Source organism: Sylvia atricapilla, chromosome Z (genome assembly GCF_009819655.1).
Source record: "Sylvia atricapilla isolate bSylAtr1 chromosome Z, bSylAtr1.pri, whole genome shotgun sequence".
Classification (NCBI taxonomy): domain Eukaryota; kingdom Metazoa; phylum Chordata; class Aves; order Passeriformes; family Sylviidae; genus Sylvia; species Sylvia atricapilla.
In genome coordinates, this window is record NC_089174.1 from 81,318,982 (window position 1) to 81,338,962 (window position 19,981).

Genomic DNA, 19,981 nt, shown 5'->3' on the forward strand with positions numbered 1-19,981 from the left:
CCAGGGAAACAAATTTCTTAGGACTATGCTGTTTGTCTTTCTTTCTTCCTCAACATTAATTAACCATTAGAACATATGGAAATCTAACAATTTCCTTATGCCTAAGATGTTACACAGAAAGAAATGGGAAAGAAAGTTTGGTAGCTTGGTTGGCTTTGCTGGTTGTTGTCTTTTTTGGGTTTGGGGGTATATTTTGAGGCAGGGGCTGTTGGATTTTTTTGGTGGAGGTTGGGCTTTTTTTATAGATTGAGGGGTTTTAGTGATCAATAAAACACGTTGAAGTTGTTTCCATTCCACTGGAAATTCCTTTATAAGCCCAGCCTGTGACAGGAAAAAAACAGGGAATATTTGTTTCACCCCACAACTGAGCCAGCTCTCATTTTTCCATGTCTTCAATTTGCTTTTAAGTATTTCTCATCATAATGTGTTAAAATTCAACCTTTTCAAACTTGGTAACAAAAATTCAAAATTGTATCTACATAAATTCCAGGATCCTCAGTATTCTGTGTTGTGAAGTCATTCATTTCAATGCAAATTTTTGCACATTACGAGAGTTTCCAAAAAATTAGCCTAGCTACTTATATAGTGTACGGTGGTCAAGCAGCATTCTATGCCACAAGAAGTCCCTAAAGAGGTAAGGATTGTTCAAACCCCTTCTGTACCAGTTGTAGCCTTTGTTTTAAGCCACGTAATCCTGCATATGTCCTTACTGCTACATGCATTTCAGTGATGATCAAAGATCTGGCATTCCTGTTTTACAGATTTTGCAATATTTCACTCTCTGCAAAGGAAATGTTGAAAAGCATTTAAGAAGGAAAGGAGTTTATTAAGTATATATACTTACATGGTCTCTTACCAAATAATCTGCATTTTAAAATATCTACTTTCTTGATTTTTCTGCTTTTGGCTTTCAGGCAAAATTTCTAGCTAGTAAGTATTTTAATATGTTTTAATCCTGGGGAAGGGAGGCCTAAACTGTCTACCAGTAACAGTCCGAAAAGAATACCTGAAGTTTCTCATTTAAGGGTTGCATATGTGCTTTCAGAACTGCAGCATACCAGTATGTATAGAAATTAAAAAATAAGCCTATACATAAAAAGTAGTCTAATGTGGAGGTAGTTGGGCCTCAGGAGGCTGTAGAGCCTGGTCATAGAGAAAACTCTCTCCCTGGGAAGAAAGTAGCCATCAGGTTCATAATGTAAAGTGATCCACCTAAGGGAGAAACCTTGAGAGACTGCTGGCCCTCACGGTGAGAAAATTTGTTACTCCCAGAGGCCCTTGCAACTGTTATGTTAATTGTTTGTACCCCATTGGTCCTTTCCCTTCCCCTCCCCCTTTGCCCCAGTTGATTGGTCCTTTCTTGATCCTTCTCCTGATTGGTCGGTTTGTCAGTCCTCCAAGGTGATTGGCCAGGTTATGTAACCCCACCCCCTGCCTTCCCTATATAAACTCCTGTTCCCCTGACTCTGGGTCATTTGCTCCTGGATCCCTTCTGGCAGTGAAGGCTGCTGAAGAGCTCCAAGCAGGAGGTCCTGTCTCGTCTCTCCTGCATTGCCCCAGAGGCTTGGTGCTCGCCAAAGAGCCTGAAATCTGCAGCTGAGCAGCAGAGCAGTCGTGCCTGTGCCTCCAGGGTGTCTTTTTATAGACACTTCTCTGAGGAAGGTCACAGCACCTGACCATCTCTGCCCACTGCAACGGTTTAACTTAATCTTTCAACACTAACTGTGAGAATGAGATTTTCATAAAGCTTAAGGTTAAGTTGCCTTAATGTAGGACGGGTAGAAATTCATCCTAGACAGAAATTGAAGCTATATGGTCCTGCACAAAATAAATGATGAAAATGTGTCCTTTACAAGTTCCAAATACAGTGGTACCTGTCCTATGGAAACCTTCTCAACTAATCAGTGTACAAATTCCATGGGTTTTCTTAACTTAAATGGATTGATCACTAAGCTTGTAGAATTAATCAATCAGCTAAAAAAAACAACCCACAAAAGGCATGTTGTACTACTCTTTTAAACAGGAGTTATATCTTAGAAACCTGGAGGGGTATTGCTGTTTTAAGATAGCCAAGTAATTCAGGCGAGATTTCCAGAAATCAGCTGCATAATTTGAAAATCAGTTTTTTTACTGGAAATACAATATTCTTTTTGAGATCTTACAGTTTAAGGTCTGAAGATAATACAGTACAATTTCATTATATTATTTTTAATTTATTTCTTTTTTTTTTCAGAGTAATTTTTTAAGCCTTTTTATCCCCAGAAGAGTACATCCTTTATACATGGAACCTTAAGACAAAAGCTGAGTTACCTTCCCACCATATTTCTCTTCTAAAGGCTCTCTGCATATAAGAAATTTCTGCAAGATCTCATTTTCCTTAGGTTTTGATTACAATTATAATATACATATTCCAGTTTACTTTTATTCTCTTGAAACCAAGAAAATGACCACAAATAATTGGCAGTTTGCATGTTCCCGCACAATTCTCAATAAAACTTGAGGTCTGAGGAAGCTCCTGTAAGACCAAATTGAAAACAGACTTGGGAGTTGAAGTCCATTGAAACTGTACTTATACATGTTTTTTTCTTTTTTTCACAGGAAAGTTGAGCCAATTATTATTTCCAGATACTTTTCTGTCTACCCAATTAATGGCATCCACATAACAGAAGTTCATTTATTCTCAATTATGAGAATCCAAAATTACTTTCGACTGTGTATTCTCTAAACTGTTCATCCAGAAAAGGATTTTATCAAAGTAAGACATATTTACCATGTGATCACATTCTCTCTGCATTTTTTCTCTTTTATTTAATTTCAACTGATAAATCAACACAGTACTCATCTTCACAGACTTTCTCCTGAAGCCTGAGATGGTCTGTAGGTAAATCATTTTAAGATTTACACAACTGCAGTGGATTAGAACTTCTTTTTCTGGAAGAGTTCCTTCAGCTGTTGTTCAGTTGTTGCTTCTTTCTGTTGCATCAGCTCCTTGGCTCCTTTGGTCACTCCCCAGCCATCTGGCTTTGACATGCAAGGACAATATGGCCTGCCTGAAGCAGGCTTCAGATTCTCCCAGTATTCTTTTCTTGCCCTAAATAAAGAAAAACAAATCCAGGGGTTTTTCCCAGAACCTCATAATATTGAAGGAAATGTGGCTGAAATGACAATTGCAAAGGGGTCATCTAACTTGTAAAGATTGACATTTATTTAGATATAGAAGTGTGAACAAAAATATGCAATTAGAAGTTACATGCTTAAAAAGTATCTTTCCATTTTTGAAAGGAATACTGTAAGCCAGCCACCATTAGGAGCTGATTTACAATACTCTGTCAGTTTTCCTTTTCACTGTCATGAATTACATTCACAGGAGTTCCTCTACTTCTCCTTCACCCTTTCCCTGCTCCTAGGTCATCTTTAATTATTTCAAATTATGAAATGTAAAACATATAATTCTAAACATAGAGTGTCTACAGTGATATTTAGATGCCCATATCAGCTAAGCCCATGTGCTCTGTGGAGCAGTGTAAACATTTGCAAAAGGTGTGTTTCCAGGTCAGATATACTTACCTTGCTCTGACCCAGGGTTTGGTATGCATGCTCAGGTTATCACCCCAGGTACCATGTTTCTCAGAAGCTTCTGGCAAAAATCCCCTTTCAGGAGCCAGCTCCTCAGCTATTGCTCGGATGTGATATGGCTCAAATCCACAGCAGCCTCCAATGAAACGAACTCCTATGTCATAGGCCTTTCTTGCATATTTTTGAATGTCCCATCTGGTGGCAATTCTTGGCTCCAGACCTGCAAAGACGTTCATATCCTAAGTTTCCACCGTGGTCCATTCAATTTTTTGTCCTTCTTTTTGGTAAGAAATCATGTTGAAACATTTACACTCTGTTTGCAAAAGTGATTATAGCCATAACATATGTGTTTGAACTGTCTGACCTAGAATCAGTGACTCAAACTTTCAGAAGTCTAGCTTTCAGATTCTGCAGTGCTCTTCTGACCTGTGCTTATAAGCATTTTGGCCTTGCAAAACAGCCCCTCTTATCTTGTGAGGCTGATCATGTTTCCCATTCTGCAGAGTTCTTAGCTGAAGAATTGGAATACTTTCAATGTTGTGGCTGTATTTCCTAAAAAACAATCAATATCTAGGAAAACTGATTACCACAAACTAATCTGTGAAAGGAGAATGTATCAGCCTACTGGCATAGGAATAATCCTGCTCATTATTCCTCAGAATTGCTTATTACACTTTTTCCCACAGTGGGATACTGGCAGCTAGTTGTTTCAGCTGGGACCTGTAGCTATTTCTTAGCCCACCCCTTAGTTACAATCCCAGTCATGAGCAGCTTCCTGCCTCGAAACAGTTCATTCCTTGTGGAAAAATTCTATGTGTAGGCAAGTTAGAATGCCATCTTTATTCTGAACCCTTCTCTCTGTTGCAAGTTGTGTTGAACATTGTGATGGAATAACAAGAGCTGAGAGAGTAGACTTGAGGAGGGAAAGGAGTAAAAAGCGAAAAGAGCAAGGAAAAGCACACCTCAAAGGAGCTGGAGGAGCAAGAGTAGCATATCTGGAAAGAAAAGAAGGGGGACTGGAGAAGAAACTTTAAGAAATAAAAGCACAGAAATAAAAGAATAAAAACCTTTCCACTTCTTAACGCAGGTTGTGAACCAGCATGCTTATCAGGCAAGTGCAGCATCATGACTGTCCACTGAACATTGAACATACACTGAACTCTGCTGTGCAAAGAAGCTGTAGTTGAGGTAGTAAGGCTCCAGCAACACAAAGGAGAGGTAGCCTTGAAGGATGTCCCTATGTCCTCTCCAAAAAACTCCTAGCATGCAAGAAGTTGATACAAAGCAGATATACTTTAAGTCTATTGTGTAGTTACGAATCAGATTCCCAAATTAAAAAGCAGAAGGGAGACAATGAAATATTCTTATACAGAATATTATTGGTCTCAGAGGGAAAGATGGGGCAAAGGAAAAAGTAGGTGGACTAATATTGCATGGCAAACTTACTTATTAAGCATTTTAGAAAGCTGTTCAAATAAAAGAAGCTTTTGTACGGTGCTGCAGATGATAGAAAGCATCAGCAGCACTAATTTCCTGCATTATTTCCTTTTCTTTCACATATGATTTAAAAGCTAATGAAAGATTTATACAAATGATCAACAGCAAGAATGCATCATTGTGCACTCAACAACTGTGTAGGCAACTAAACTTTAGGGGAACAGTTTAGGTTTTTCCCCTGTCCTCTCCATCACCCTGTCACAATCCATGTGACCTGATGAGATGAATTTATCTGTTAGCAGATGAAGTGGCTAAGCCACTGTCCATCATATTTGAAAACTTGTGACAGTCCAGTGAAGTTCCCAGTGACTGGAGAAGGGGAAACATAACCCACACTTTTAAAAAGGAAAAAAAAAAAAGCAAGGAAATACAGACCAGTCAGTCTTACAATGCTCAGAAAAACCTTGGATCAAATCCCCTGGAAGCCATACTAAGGTACATGGAAAATAAGGATGTGATTTGTGGCAGGCAACAGGGCTTTGCTGGGGGAAAATCGTGCCTCCAAATTTGGTAGCTTCCTATGATGGGAATACTGCATTGGTAGAGAAGGGGAGAGCAATGAATGTCACCTTCCTGGACTTCTGCAAAGCATTTGATACTGTCCCACACAACATCCTTATCTCTAAAGTGGAGAGACACCTTCCCAAAATTGACTAACATTTTATTTTTCCGTGTCTGTCAATGCAATAGTTTCCTCATCTTTATTCAGAATTAAATATCTCTAACATAAGAGTTCTTGATGAGAAAAACTGTAACGTGCTCCTAGATTTGCCCCCTCAATATATCTACCCCTGAGATAATTGGGTATCCTTTCAGTGACCAGATAATTTCTTTCTGAAACATTGTCCTTATTTAACTGGTGACATTTCAGAGAAATTGCAGTAACACAGAAGAGAAAACATAGAAAAATGGAAAAAGTTCTACAGAAAAATAAATACTTCTGGCATCTAATTGCTGGAGTTTGTCAGTACAACATACCTAATGCTTTCCTAGAGACTTAGATCTTGTTGCCTTGTACAAAGTTTATGTACTCTTCATGTATCTAAATATCTCTCTGTTATTGCCTTCATGAAAACCAGGTAATTTGGTCAATTTAACAATGATTCACCAAACAGATTATCTCCTGTCAAGCAATCAGTTGCCACTTCTGGGTTTTGAAAACACTCACAGAGCCAGTCTTCACCAATTAATTATTCATGGAAATTCTAAATGCCGAGGTGTCATACAAATTGCTTATAGCACACAAGCCAAGAACTATAACAAACCAGAGTGAATCTTTACATTCACTTGATTGCTTACTGCATCTGTTTGATTTTTTTTTCTGCTTGCAATCAGAGGAACTATATGAAGAAATGAATAGGATAAACGAGTTCCAAACACTTTTAAACTTCTTGGATATTTTCAGGACTCAGGCATGTTATTACCATTTAATGAATGCTTCAGGCTTACGCTTTATTCTCTTTCCTTCATTTATGTAAAGAGAGGAATTGAAAGAAAAACAAGCTTCCTGAAAATCACATCTACTTCTCAGTATTTTGCTGCAAATTCAAATTGTGAATGTTTTAATACCATTTATTCTGATCTTGATAAGAAGGTGTATGCTATCTGAAAACAAAAGAATTTTCTGATCAGCCTTAAAATGCCTAAGCTGATTTTGCCCTTATGTTAAAAGGCTCCTTTGGTCATGTGAAAATAAGCCATAAATACACAAGCCTTATAAAAATGTTAAATGGCTGAATCTTTCGGTTTTTGTAGAGGTTCTCCTAAGCATACATGTTATAGACTTCTCCAAACTGCTAATTTGTTAGCAATATTAAAGTCCCCTTTCTGGCGTCTCTCTAGTGTCACATACATTAGACAGTCACACTTACAAGACTGAACTATTATGAGTGCAATAATAATGCTTCCATATCCATTGTATTGTGCATTAAATCCTTACACAGGTACACATAGGCCTTGTGGGATAGATGTCACAACCCATTAAAAACAGGGGGGTTTTAGTACATTTGCTGCTGTTCTTTGGAGAATTTACAGCTGTCCTGAACAGAGTTCTATAGCATGAGGAGGAACATTTTAAAAATTAATTTATATTGTGGCATTTTAACTCTTTTCATAATAATTACACATTGAGTCACATGCTGTGATACTACCAAAGTATTATCACTATGTGGATGATTCCAATATTATATTTTGATCTGTCTGGAAAAAGCCAGACAGGATAACTAGTACCTTTGTATTGAATAAAAGGACACTTTGCAGCTTCAGCTGTACTAAAAGCTGGGGGCCAAAAAACCAACAACCCAGGTTTTCCAACCGGTAAAGCAAAACAAACCAACCACCACCAACAAAAAAGATACCCTTGTCTTACCAAAGGGAAATTCTGGAAGATCAATAAACCCCTGCTTTCCACAATCAGGTGTATGGAAAGCAAGTGGCTGGCACATCAGGTGGGCTTTCAGTTTGGCAGCCTGCAAGCCCTCTTTCATCAGCCTCACAGTTTCGACGGAAGTTTCTGGATCAAAATGGCAGTTGACTCCAACTATAGAAGCACCTAGGAGGAGGAAAGTGACTTCAAGTTACAGCCCCCAAGGAAGTAGAAGATGAAGGTTCCCCAGCACTCCAGAAGAAGTGCTGTCCTGTCTTTACATCAGTGTTATCAAAACAAGGCAGCTGTGCTAGAGCCAGGCACAACACTCCTGAGGTCAATCATACCATTTTTACACCTCAGCAGCACTCCTCTTTACCTTTCTAATAATGAATCACATCTTCTACCCTCCTACAGATGTTTTTACTTACAGAGCTTAATCAGTGAAGTCTGATTATATAGAGCCACACATGCAAGCAGGTAGCATGTCTCTAACCAAGTTCTACCTTTAGATTTCAACCTCAACTTGAAAGGAAAAGAGCAGTTTGGAATAGATACATAAACCTGTGTATCTTCACTCATCATGTCCCTGATTAATTTCTTCTCCCATTCCCTTGTCCTGTAGAAAAGAGCCTTTGATGGGCAAAATTATTAAGTTTTTTTGTCCTCTTAATTCCCTCATCTTGAGCTTGAACTGCATTCAAAAACAAGAGCAGACAATCAAAGGCGGCATTGTGCTTGTGATTCTAGATTTTGGGGATGGGTCTGCAGTGAAATCAGGATTTTGCTGTATTCAGTATTAGTTGTCTGTGGCTATTACTCTCACCCATTTCACACTGATTGTCAAGGATTTCACAGCTGTATTTCCATATGTTTTTACAAGACTGTTCCAGTAAAGTACATATAAAAACTTTTCTACGAGACAAAAATCTTATCAGATATAACTGGGAAGCTACCTACTTGCCAGATACAAGATACACATCCATTTATTTCAATAATTAGGAACTTTACTTTTTTCCATGCTTTCAAAGGGCACATTAAAACAGATTCTTACCAGCCTTTACCAGCTGCACAGCACATTGTCCAGGGGACACTCCATGCATGTCTCCTTCTGGACCAATGCACATCGTAGCTGCAACTGGCTTTCCAGATTCTTTTAGAACTTCAACTGCCCAGACAGCCTCTTCAACATGTTCAAAATACTGAAAGAAATTAAAACTAGGCTGTTTTTTCTCTCAACAATGAAATATAAAAGTATTAATCCAGACCCCAATTCACCAGCTATTGCTGGTGAGGTATCAGTGATTTGATACCTTTCTGATTTATACTAAAATAATTCAATTGAGTTTACTGGCAATACAGTTAAAAATGATTTTTAAAAGTGAGTAAAAATATTTTTTAAGTAATGATACTTTTCTTTCAGAATAAGAACGCCCATATGGGAGGTTAATGAAGGAATTACCCGAAACCTATTTACAACTAGAAAAGTGATCCTAGGTTGCTTTCCATATACTGGAAGAAATAGGGATTAGTCAAGATCCCCTCAAAATTTTCTCATTGTATCAGTACAGAATTTTACTTGACTGAGGTAGAAATTGAGGTTTCGAGGTCCTGTTCTAGAACACCTGCAAGTGTTGGTGGGCATTTAGAAAAATATCTGATAATATCTGGGATAAATCTGAAATATCTGGGATAAAAGCACAGCAGAAAGCTAGACATCTTAAAAGTTAACACTGTCACAATTGAAGGCATCTATTTTTTTTTACAGATTTACCTCTGCAATTAGGAAGTCCACATTTTTCTTCATAAAAACTTCCAGTTGCTTTCGAAAGGCTGCTTTAACCTCTGTTTTGTCCTTGCAGCTTAAGTAAGATGGTGTTTGACTGACTCCTCCAGCCACTAAAGCATCACCTTCATTGGCCACTTCTCTTGCAATGTCACAAGCGGCTTCATTCACTTTTTGGCACTGTGTGAATATAGATTCTGTTAGTTTTATCTTAACAGAGGTATGAATATAATTTCAGAACCCTGGAAGGACAAGCAAGTATTTGATGTGAAATGGAAATTTCTTTACCTCTTAGAAAATAAGTTAGTTACATCTAAGCATATGCTTTCATTCTGAAATTTGTTGATGGAAAACAAAATATATGGGAATTTCAACTTCTCTTTTTTTAAATGTATTTTAATGTTCTGATAATTAACACCCTCCACCCCCGATACAATATTCATTCATACACGGTTATTTGCGACATTTAAAAATATATATCATTTATTATGTGATGTTAAAATTTTTACCTTAAATAAAGGGAAAAATATTGTTAATTAATCACCTATACTGAAAGTCGTATTCCTTCTATACCTAAACCGAGATGACTAGAACAGCTTTTCAAAAAGAGGTTAAACTGAGAAAAAAATCTAAGAAAAATAACCATTATTTGTGGTATTCAACAAGTACTGATTATAGCAGTCTCTGCAGTCCATAGACTATTTAGAATCTCCATAGTCTTCTCTCAGGTGAAGTTTTACAGTGGTACCTCAGAAAACCCAGCTGATTTCTAAGGCTGTTGCTGACAGATTGTTTTCTGTTCACATTTGTGCATGGGTACATGTTTGGAGACTCTGAGGGGTGGAACCATAAATGAGTACAGTCCTGGAGGAACCTGATTCTAGAACTGATAAGAAATAAATTTTGAGACGTTTGATGTAATGCAATCCCAATACCAGATGCTCTCCAGCCTTTATAATTTTGCATGTCAGCAAGAACTGAAGCGTGGCTTGTTCCAGAGGTACTGTGTTTCTGGCACTACCATTTCAGACATTTCAGTGTTGCATCTATTGAATGTAAAAGCTACAGCATTTCAGACAAATTTGATCACATGACATTTTGGTATGACCTCAATTAACCCTCCAGTGTTTCCCCAGTTTCCAGATTGTCCTATTTCCTGAGTGAGGATATCTTCACAGATACAGATATTCCTTCCTCCCTGAACTGTGGAGAATTTTCTCTAATTTGCAGAAGATAAAACATACAGTAGGAACAAAGAGGATCAGAGAAACCACTCAATGCCAAACCTTCTAGTCTGAAAGGAACTATACAGAAATATTTGGCCAGGAATTCCACTGGACCACTGTGTCTAATAAACACACCCAGCATCCTACAATCTCTCTGTGTAGGAGGTGAGAAAACAATGACATGGTAATTCTGCTGATGTAACACATTACCTTCACACAAGAGAAGGGGAATATTGACTACAGTGTATAGCTTGGATTCTTTCAGTTGCTACTTAATGAAGATGTGGTTCCAAAAACATTTTGTTCTCATTAGCTACTCATTATTCTCTAAGATTCTTCACTATTTTTACAGTTCAGTCATTTCTCTTGATGTTAAAACATTTCTGTGTTTTCACCAGTTTTGCTCGGTGTGCATTTAGTACTCCCTATAATCTTTGTATCAAAACTCAAGTAAACGCATCTCCTCAGATAAAAATACAGAAAAAATACAATGTGGGCATTCTTTTTCCTCTCTTCCTCCCTACTCCTTTTTTTGTTTGATTTTTGTTTTGCATTTGTGTTTTTTTGTCGTTTCATCTTGCCTCTTTTGCTATTTCAAACTCTGAAATTCCATCATCTTATTTTCTGGTCCTCAAATATAGCCAAAACTGTTAGGACAAACTCGATAATCTCTCTGCCAAACCTTTTGAAACTGATCAACTTATTTTGTATCTCTATCAAAACTGTTTTACTTACACTTATTTTCTCAGCTACGTAATTGCCCCTGTTCTCTAGTTTGTCCTCACTGGCATAAAAGGTGAAGGTCTGCAGAACATTGGATCCAGCTCTGAGGAATTCTCGGTGAAGTTGACGAACTGCAAATTAAGAGACAAAGTTATTACTGTGCTATCCCCAAATCCAGTGTTTTTTTTGATATAATGTTACATGTAAAATAAGTGACACTGTGTTTCCTAGAAGACCCATTATGAGAAATTAGCAGCAGTACCCAAGTCTGCACAGAATTTCTTTCTTCTCACCATCAGAACATCAGGTAGAAAATTTTCTCCTTTTCTCCTTCTCTGCTAAGAATGACTGAAGATTTCTATATAGTTCAGCTGTGGATTCAGTTTTGCCTGCCACCTTGCCTATCCTCTGTTTTCTGCAGTCCTTCAGATCTCCCAGATATAGAGCTTTATAGAGCTCTTTTATAGTGATTTAGGAAGGGATAACAGATGTCTGACAAAAGAACATGAAAGCATAACAAGGAATGCCAGACAAAAGGTTCTTCAAATGAAAAAGCTGTCTTGTCTTAGCTTCTATACTGTGAAGAAGAAAACAGAAGCAAGTATCATAGTGACAAATTAAGGGTAAAGATGATAATTATATGGCAGAATACAGTGTTTCATTGCCTCCCCTATTTTGCATTTTTGAGTTTTCTCCCCCAACAAAGCTTTATAAGAGTCTAGTCAGCCAAAAACAAAGCTCTATTTTGCTAAATACATCCTTAATTAAAAGAAGATTTATTGCTCCAGAAAAGTGACTCACAGCACAGAGTTAATTCTTCCCATATGTCTCCACATATGATGATTGTACTACATAGACAACACTCCTTTTAAAGGAAATGTTACTTTTGATGGACGAATTTCCTACATTAAGACTTTAGGAAAAGTCTCTGTAATGGTAGTTGTGCCTTTCTGGCTGTAAGCAGTACACTGCAATTGTCACAGCAGGAACAGAACAGGAACTGTCAAATGATTTTTATGTAAACCCACAGAATAATAATTACAATAATTACAAGAATGCCACTGATCATGTAAAACAGAGTTAGATGCTCAACAGCTTAGAGCAAATGCACAGGAATTCCCTACATATTGTACACAGGATGCTTACTACCTACACACACAAGAACACTGCAATTTCTGTGGCAGATATTTAGGGAAGTGTTCCTGAAGTCCTAGTTTATCACAACTCATTGTGTACAAACACAGTTTGTGTCACTAAAAAAGTATGCAAATTTGTCATGAGAATAAAATTACTCCCGTGTGCTGCAACAAACACTGCTTTCTACACCAGAGGAGCTCAAACAGCATTTTGTGTTGCTAGAATTAACCTGCATACAGTCAGGCATGTCTGCTTCCAGTGAAGGATCAGTAGTGTAGTGTCCCTTGCTTTTCTCTACTGGTAAAATATTTTATTTTTAGCTGCCACCTTGGGTAACTATGAAGTGCTTCTTTTCCTACTGCACAGGTGATTTAACACAGTGCTTCTTTGCCCACTAGTCAAAAAATCTTTCCAGGAACATAGGTTATAGCAGAGCTACTGTTCAAAAAGTTCTTGGAATCTGTCTGAATGCTGGGATCAAATTTCAATTTTACATCTTTATGAAGAAAAAAAAATTTGTAGTGCTGGGAGTATTCTTCTTCCTACATCATAACAATAGGCCACTCCTCCCCCCCCAAAAAAGGGCTATCTCTGTATGTTTCTAGTGGGTTTTTTTTTAATCTTCCTGAATGAGAAAGCATTGATGAAAACTGGTCAGGAAATAAGAAATGGAAAAAAAAATCTACAAATATTTTCACAAAGGCTCAGTGACATTTCAATACTAGACCATTCCTTAAAGAATGCCTGGGATTTGTGTGAATATGGGTGGTAGCATAAATAGGAAAATGAAATATTAACTAACACATATGATTAAGGAACTTCATACCCCAAAATACCAGGTATGTGAATAGAAGACATGGGATACACTTTGAGGGAAACAATAGTGTATCAGCCTGAACCCCATTCAACCTCAGACAAATAGAATAGTGGAATATATTGTTGTTTTTATCAAACCCACAGCACTATGCAATATCAAAAATCCAAACCACTCTGTAGTTCACTCATGTGACTTTCAGCATGTTTTCTCTAGCATTTGAGAAATGGGAATAACAGTAACATATGATGCTAAACCATTATTAATAATTCGATGCATTTTAGAAGTCAGATGTGTAACACCAATTTTTCATTTAAATCCATCATGAGTTGGACATTTCATGAAAGACACAGACACAAGCTGTGAGGAGATAGAGGCTATAGCACCCATGGCACATGGCTCACTACAGAGCAATATCTGATCTGTATCAGAAGAATGTAGGTCTCCTAATTTCTACAATTATCAGTCTGGCAAATCTCTTTTGTAATACAGTTAATGGCATTGAAATACATTTTTTTTATTTTACTCCTTGCTGCCTTTTCAAATATTCCTTCCTTTTCCTTTCCTTATAAGGACAAGAAGGTCTGGTAGCTGTATGGTTTTCACACCCACTGGCTCTGCCAGTTGCTCCTTGTGTTCTGTTACATCTGCTTTGAAAGTAACATGACCCCTGAGTGAGCAGGAGCAAAAAGCAGTAAAGGAAGGAAAGCAGCCCCACTGCACAAAAAGAAATGATCACATTTGCCCTGAAGGGTGGAGTTATAAATAGCTTATAATAGCAGAGTGTTCAGGGCTTTCGAGGTCAAAAAACAACTAGCAAAGGGGAAATAAAGAGCATGGGACAAGTGCTATGAGTTGTAAGATGGAACATGCAGGGGCAGACAGAGGTAGGCTTGGAGAGAAATAGAGAGATGATGGAATGTCTCTTTGGGAGATGAGAGTCAGCAAATTAGGTCAACAATCCTTAAAACTTTCCTGGAGCTCTATATTATCTAAAGCTGCCCATAACCCTAAATTAGGGATGCTAAGTGATACATAACTGACATTTGAAGGCTGAGAAGGATTAGGCTATGTAAATAGGTGAAATGTACAAACTGATGTAACAGATAGAAGTACAATATCTCTCTTCTACTCTTCTTTCTTCTCCTGTATAGCAGAAAAAGATCAATTTGGAATGGAAAACACTTAAAACAAAATTTTTCCTTCAGGTTATTCTGTACTGATTTGTGGGACTAACTACACATCATATTACTAGGGCAAATGCTTCTGTAATGAAGCATGCACGAATAGATAATACCATCTGCTTCTGCACTATTTATGCTAAACACTACAGCCTTTACACTGGAACGCATAGAATGGCTGGTCATTTTTTTTTCTGTCCACTTTAAAAGAGTTACTCTGTTAAATGTTTGTTGCAATTTTTAGGTTCCTATCAGGTTTATCATTTCCCATTTTATAGTGGAGATAGAAACATTAAATACTTCCATTAAAATGTTAATTAAAAACTGCCATTTCTCTGAAAGAATGAACTAAAAAAACTATTTTTGTTTATAAAATATAAATGAATTACTAGAACAAAACAAAACAGATAGTTAACTGCAGAATTACTTTTCATGAGATATTTTAAATGGTAAGATTTAAAGTAAACCTGGACAAATCCATGAGAGAGAAATCACTTAATGTTATTAAACACAAATATAACCACATCTGTATCAAAAAGTTCCTGGGATGCAAGCTACTGAAAACTGGGAGAGCATTCTGAAGAGACATCAGTAGATGTTTGCACTTCTCATGCTCTTACCCAACCAACTTCTTTAAGCCAGTGCTAGAGCAAGTAAAACAGGTAAGATGAGCCAGTTTTAGCCTGTTCTTAATGTAATTCTACAGTGTCAAGGAACACTTTTATTTATAAATCTACTATGAGTTCCTATATTTATTATTTAGCCAACCATTACACTGTTTACATTCACTATAGAAATATAATTTCCCAGTAAAACTGACCTGCTTCTGGGTGCTCTACAGTTGCTTCAGGAGTCCAAGGCCCAGCCTTTACATATCCCCTCTTTTCAAGAGCAAAGACAAATCCCCCATCTCCGATCACAATTTCTCCGGCATCCAAGCGTTCTAGAATACCCTGGAAAAAGCATGAGGGCAGGTTAGCAATTACAGTTCTTCAATTTGGTGTCTATTTTTTATATTTGCAAGGCAGACATATCTGTAAGCTAGAAGAAATATTTTTGCCACAATAATAAAAAGTAATACATTTCCTTCCTGAAATTCTAATTAAAGAATATTAGATGTGTTCTTTTGCAGCATAAGGCTTTAATTTGCAAGCATAGATTACATGTAAGACTTCTCATTAGTTATATTGTATTTCAGGGATATTGTTCCCAGAACTGTGAGTCAGTGGTCCAATTCTGTTCCTATGTAATTTTCCGCCTCAAATTCTCCTCTAAAATACATGAAAAACTTATTAAAATAAAGCACTAGTACCAGTAATCTCTTTATTAGTTCATTTGCTCTCTAGCTTCCAATGCCACCTTGACAGAGCCTTACCAAAGGCAGATTGTGACACCAGATGGCACAACAGGCATCACAGAAAGGTAAGAATACAACAGTTTCTTACCAAACAAGACACATCTCAGAAAGCTGACTTGCAGTTTCTGACAGTCTTTTCACAGGCCTGGGTTTGCTTACCCAGATTTACAAAACAGAAGAAAATCCTGTTTATATTGCACAGCCCTGAAATGTTTTAGAGTGCCAAATTAGAAACCTTACAGAACCTTATGCAAGATTAACCTTGCTTCTCCCTTGAATTTCACACTAACACAAGGAAAGTGACAATTACATTTTTGTGAAACTGAAAAACATGAGAAAAAAATATTGGTTTCCCCTAAAATAAATTACATTTTTTTTCGTTTCTCTGCTTCATTGACTTGTTCAAAATTTCTAAAAAGTACCTTGTTATTACAGTTGGATTGATTTCTAATATTGGATGGCAACCATAATGATGTCTATATTAACAAGTGGTTGAATGAACACTACATATATGAAGGTAATGGGTACAGGATAAGAATTAATCAAAGGTAAGACTGAAATTTCCATCTATAATTTTCTTGATGGCACTGGAATTTCAACAGAAGAAATTTGAGGGAATAGAAAAAACAAAAGCCTTATGGACATAGAGTTGAGTGTGATTTTCATGCTGAGTGGACAGTTTTTTAATAATTACCTTCAAACCAGTAATTATCTTTACTGATAATTTCCTTTTCATTAATACAATTATGTCATGCCATATATCTGGCAAGGACAAACATTGATGATGTCCCAGCACTGCCATTTAGGCAGAACAAGAGTGTGCCTTTCCAACAGTAAGGAGCACTGTGCCAGCTGTGCCAGTTTCAGTACCAGGCACAGCAGGGTAAGATTCCTTGGAGGCTACAAATCCCTTGCTGAGAGCATCACCTACTTTGACTGAGGCACTGGTGTTGCAGCAAGGTGGCACAACTGGTCTGTACAGTGCTGCTGTGCAGAGCTTTGCCAAGTGCTGGCCTGTGAATCTCTGCATCAGATTCCCTTGCATTCTATGGACTTGCCAAAATATTGACACGATTAACTTTAAAACTTCAACGAAGTGTGCAAGTTTTTATCTTTGTTTCCACAGAACCAGGGAGAAACAATTTTAGTGTAAATGTCAGGAGGGTTTTTTTGTAAAGATTGTGCTTGCAACAAACTTTCATTTGTAACAGAATGCCTCAAATGGGGCCAGCAAAAGCTCAAAGCTTGAGTCCATGCTTCCTCTATCTGCCAAAGAATCTTTTGTAGATGAAGCCTGCTTCAGAAATTTGATGTGCAGAGAACAAGCATGCAGAAGAAAAAGAAATCTTTAGCATAAAGGCAGCCTCAGCTTTGCTTTTTAACTGAACATTAAGTAATAGACACAAAATTGCACCATATAAAGGTATTATATTTGTTATTATATTATGTATGAATTTAAATGTTCTACATCAGAACTTTCTCTTAACAAGTCACTTCTAGTAGGTTTTCTTCACACTTCTGTTTCTTTGTGAAGTGCAAATCTTCACTTTTGACACACAGATGCAACATAAGCCATGTTTGAATAGACCATGGCACCTTAACATATTGTGATATATTAAGTCTAGCTCTGGGTATCCAATGGCAGGAGAGATAAATACAAAGCAAAAAATACTTAATAAAAGCTTAGTTTGTCAGTTCATGCTGGCTTCTAACTGAAATAACCTTTTTGCAAAATTTGTTATGGGTCTGGTATCTTCTCTTCACACCATTTTAACTTCGTACACTGTGCAAAATACCACCTATTTAACCACCATATAGCTAACCAAAGTTCAGCATCAACATCATTCTTTTCAGATGTGATTTCACTCTTTAATTAGCATTTCAGATGTGTGTTTTTTAAACTGTGCACTCCTGTTTAATCCAGATCAAAATTGTACTGTCAGGTGACCTGGTAGGAGAAAAATTTGGTGTTAAATTACAAAAAATAGTTTGTGTAAAAAGCCATCCAAGGCTTTTTTTGATCCATCTTTTGCTACTTTAATTTTGCTACTATGAATGAGGTTGCACCACATGATTGATACACCTATGCATGGAAAGTGTGAGGGAAATGCCTCTATGAAGCTATTCCTACTACCATCTTTAGGCATGTAACTGTACTGTGTAAGTGAAAAGCCTGCTTGGTCACCCTATAACCCACCTTTTCATCAATGGAGAGAAAATCAATCTTGAAACAACAATTCACATCTTAAGCCCTCAAGAGAGGTCCATTGCATGTATGGGGAATTTAGGACACTTTTCTTCTGCTAGGTGTTGAAATTAGGTGGTATATGCCAAAATATAAAAAGCAGAACAAATACCCTTCACCTTCTTCTTTTATAACCAATCTACCTGTAGGACCTACAGCTCATAGACTTCCTCCCCTATCTTTCTGCTTTTGTTCTACATATAAAAATGAGTAAAACCCATTCTGAGAAAGATGTGCCCTATTAATGGCAATAGCATCCTTTAAACAAAAGACAGAACGCATGATTCTGCTGACCTTCTCAGGGAGCAATCCAGGGTATCAGTTCCAATGTGTGTCAGAGAGTTTCACTTAGATATTGCTCATAGCTGTGCCCTAACGGCCTGAATGGCTGATGCCTGGACAACCTTCTGTATTGGATTATTTCTGTTGCTAAATGGAGGAGCAGTGGGCATGCATACATAGAAGTCTGGGTTGATATAATAGACACCAGTCATATCAAGCAATCTGCACCTTTTAAATAGACCAGGCAGGATGCTGGAGACGGAAATCTCACCCAATGACAGTTAATCCTAAAAAAAGTTACGATTTTAATTTGCAGTGTGTTGCAAGTCCTGCTTAATTTGTGTATCAAACGACATTATGCTAAATTGTTTTGTACTCCGGTGGCTTCACTCTGTGTTCAGAGAAACGAAGATTATTTGGCCTGTGATTGTGTAAAGAGCGATCTAATTCATCTATCTATCTTATAACCGTGTCCAAATATCTTTTACGTCTCAGTGCTGAACAGCTACAATTATTATGGCTTTATTTTAGGTTTCCACAAGATCACCTTACCTGCAGAGACACCGAGTACCTTAGAGGGAGGTTAAGCGGCGAGGGTCGCGCTAGTCAAGAAGCAGCTCTCCCGGAGGGCGAGCCGGCGGACACGACCCCGCAGAGGCGGGAGCTCTGCCCCGGGGTGCGGGGCTCTGTGCCGGGCTCCGGGGCTCTCCCCGCTCTGCCCCGGGGTGCGGAGCTCTGTGCCCGGCTCCGGGGCTCTCTCCGCTCTGCCCCGGGGTGCGGGGCTCTGTGCCCGGCTCCGGGGCTCTCCCCGCTCTGCCCCGGGGTGCGGGGCTCTGTGCCCGGCTCCGGGGCTCTCCCCGCTCTGCCCCGGGGTGCGGGGCTCTGTGCCGGGCTCCGGGGCTCTCCCCGCTCTGCCCCGGGGTGCGGGGCTCTGTGCCCGGCTCCGGGGCTCTCCCCGCTCTGCCCCGGGGTGCGGAGCTCTGTGCCCGGCTCCGGGGCTCTCCCCGCTCTGCCCCGGGGTGCGGGGCTCTGTGCCCGGCTCCGGGTGCGGGGCTCTCCCCGCTCTGCCCCGGGGTGCGGGGCTCTGTGCCCGGCTCCGGGGCTCTCCCCGCTCTGCCCCGGGGTGCGGGGCTCTGTGCCCGGCTCCGGGGCTCTCCCCGCTCTGCCCCGGGGTGCGGGGCTCTGTGCCCGGCTCCGGGGCTCTCCCCGCTCTGCCCCGGGGTGCGGGGCTCTGTGCCCGGCTCCGGGGCTCTCCCCGCTCTGCCCCGGGGTGCGGGGCTCTGTGCCTGGCTCCGGGTGCGGGGCTCTCCCCGCTCTGCCCCGGGGTGCGGGGCTCTGTGCCCGGCTCCGGGGCTCTCCCCGCTCTGCCCCGGGGTGCGGGGCTCTGTGCCCGGCTCCGGGTGCGGGGCTCTCCCCGCCCTGCCCCGGGGTGCGGGGCTCTGTGCCGGGCTCCGGGTGCGGGGCTCTGTGCCCGGCTCCGGGGCTCTCCCCGCTCTGCCCCGGGGTGCGGGGCTCTGTGCCGGGCTCCGGGGCTCTCCCCGCTCTGCCCCGGCCCGTGGGGCAGCGCCCGCCCGCGACAGAGCACACCGAGAAGCGGCCACGGGGAGAAGCGGCCGAGTCTGGAGAGGGAGGGAGATGGGAGATTTACCCTTTTGCCCTGCTTCGCGGTCTTCCTGATCGGCAGCATCTTCTCGGCCCAGGGACGCTGGCTGCCCGGCGATGCCCCGACGGCTCGGCACCGACCTCGCTGAGCCCGACGGACTCTCCGGCCTCACGTTTATAGCCCGAGGCG

General features: G+C 39.8%; 1 protein-coding gene across 1 annotated transcript; it reads right to left on the reverse strand.

Moving 5' to 3' along the window:
• Positions 1–2,777: 2,777 nt before the first annotated feature.
• On the reverse strand, positions 2,778–19,932 carry LOC136374647 (betaine--homocysteine S-methyltransferase 1). Its single transcript, XM_066340062.1, has 8 exons — positions 19,838–19,932; positions 15,126–15,258; positions 11,186–11,304; positions 9,213–9,404; positions 8,493–8,640; positions 7,442–7,624; positions 3,568–3,796; positions 2,778–3,091 (listed from the first exon to the last, which is right to left on the reverse strand). Exons 1-8 carry the CDS (start codon positions 19,874–19,876, stop codon positions 2,917–2,919), a joined length of 1,218 nt encoding a protein of 405 aa, XP_066196159.1. The 5' UTR covers positions 19,877–19,932; the 3' UTR covers positions 2,778–2,916.
• Between the last annotated feature and the right edge of the window lie 49 nt (positions 19,933–19,981).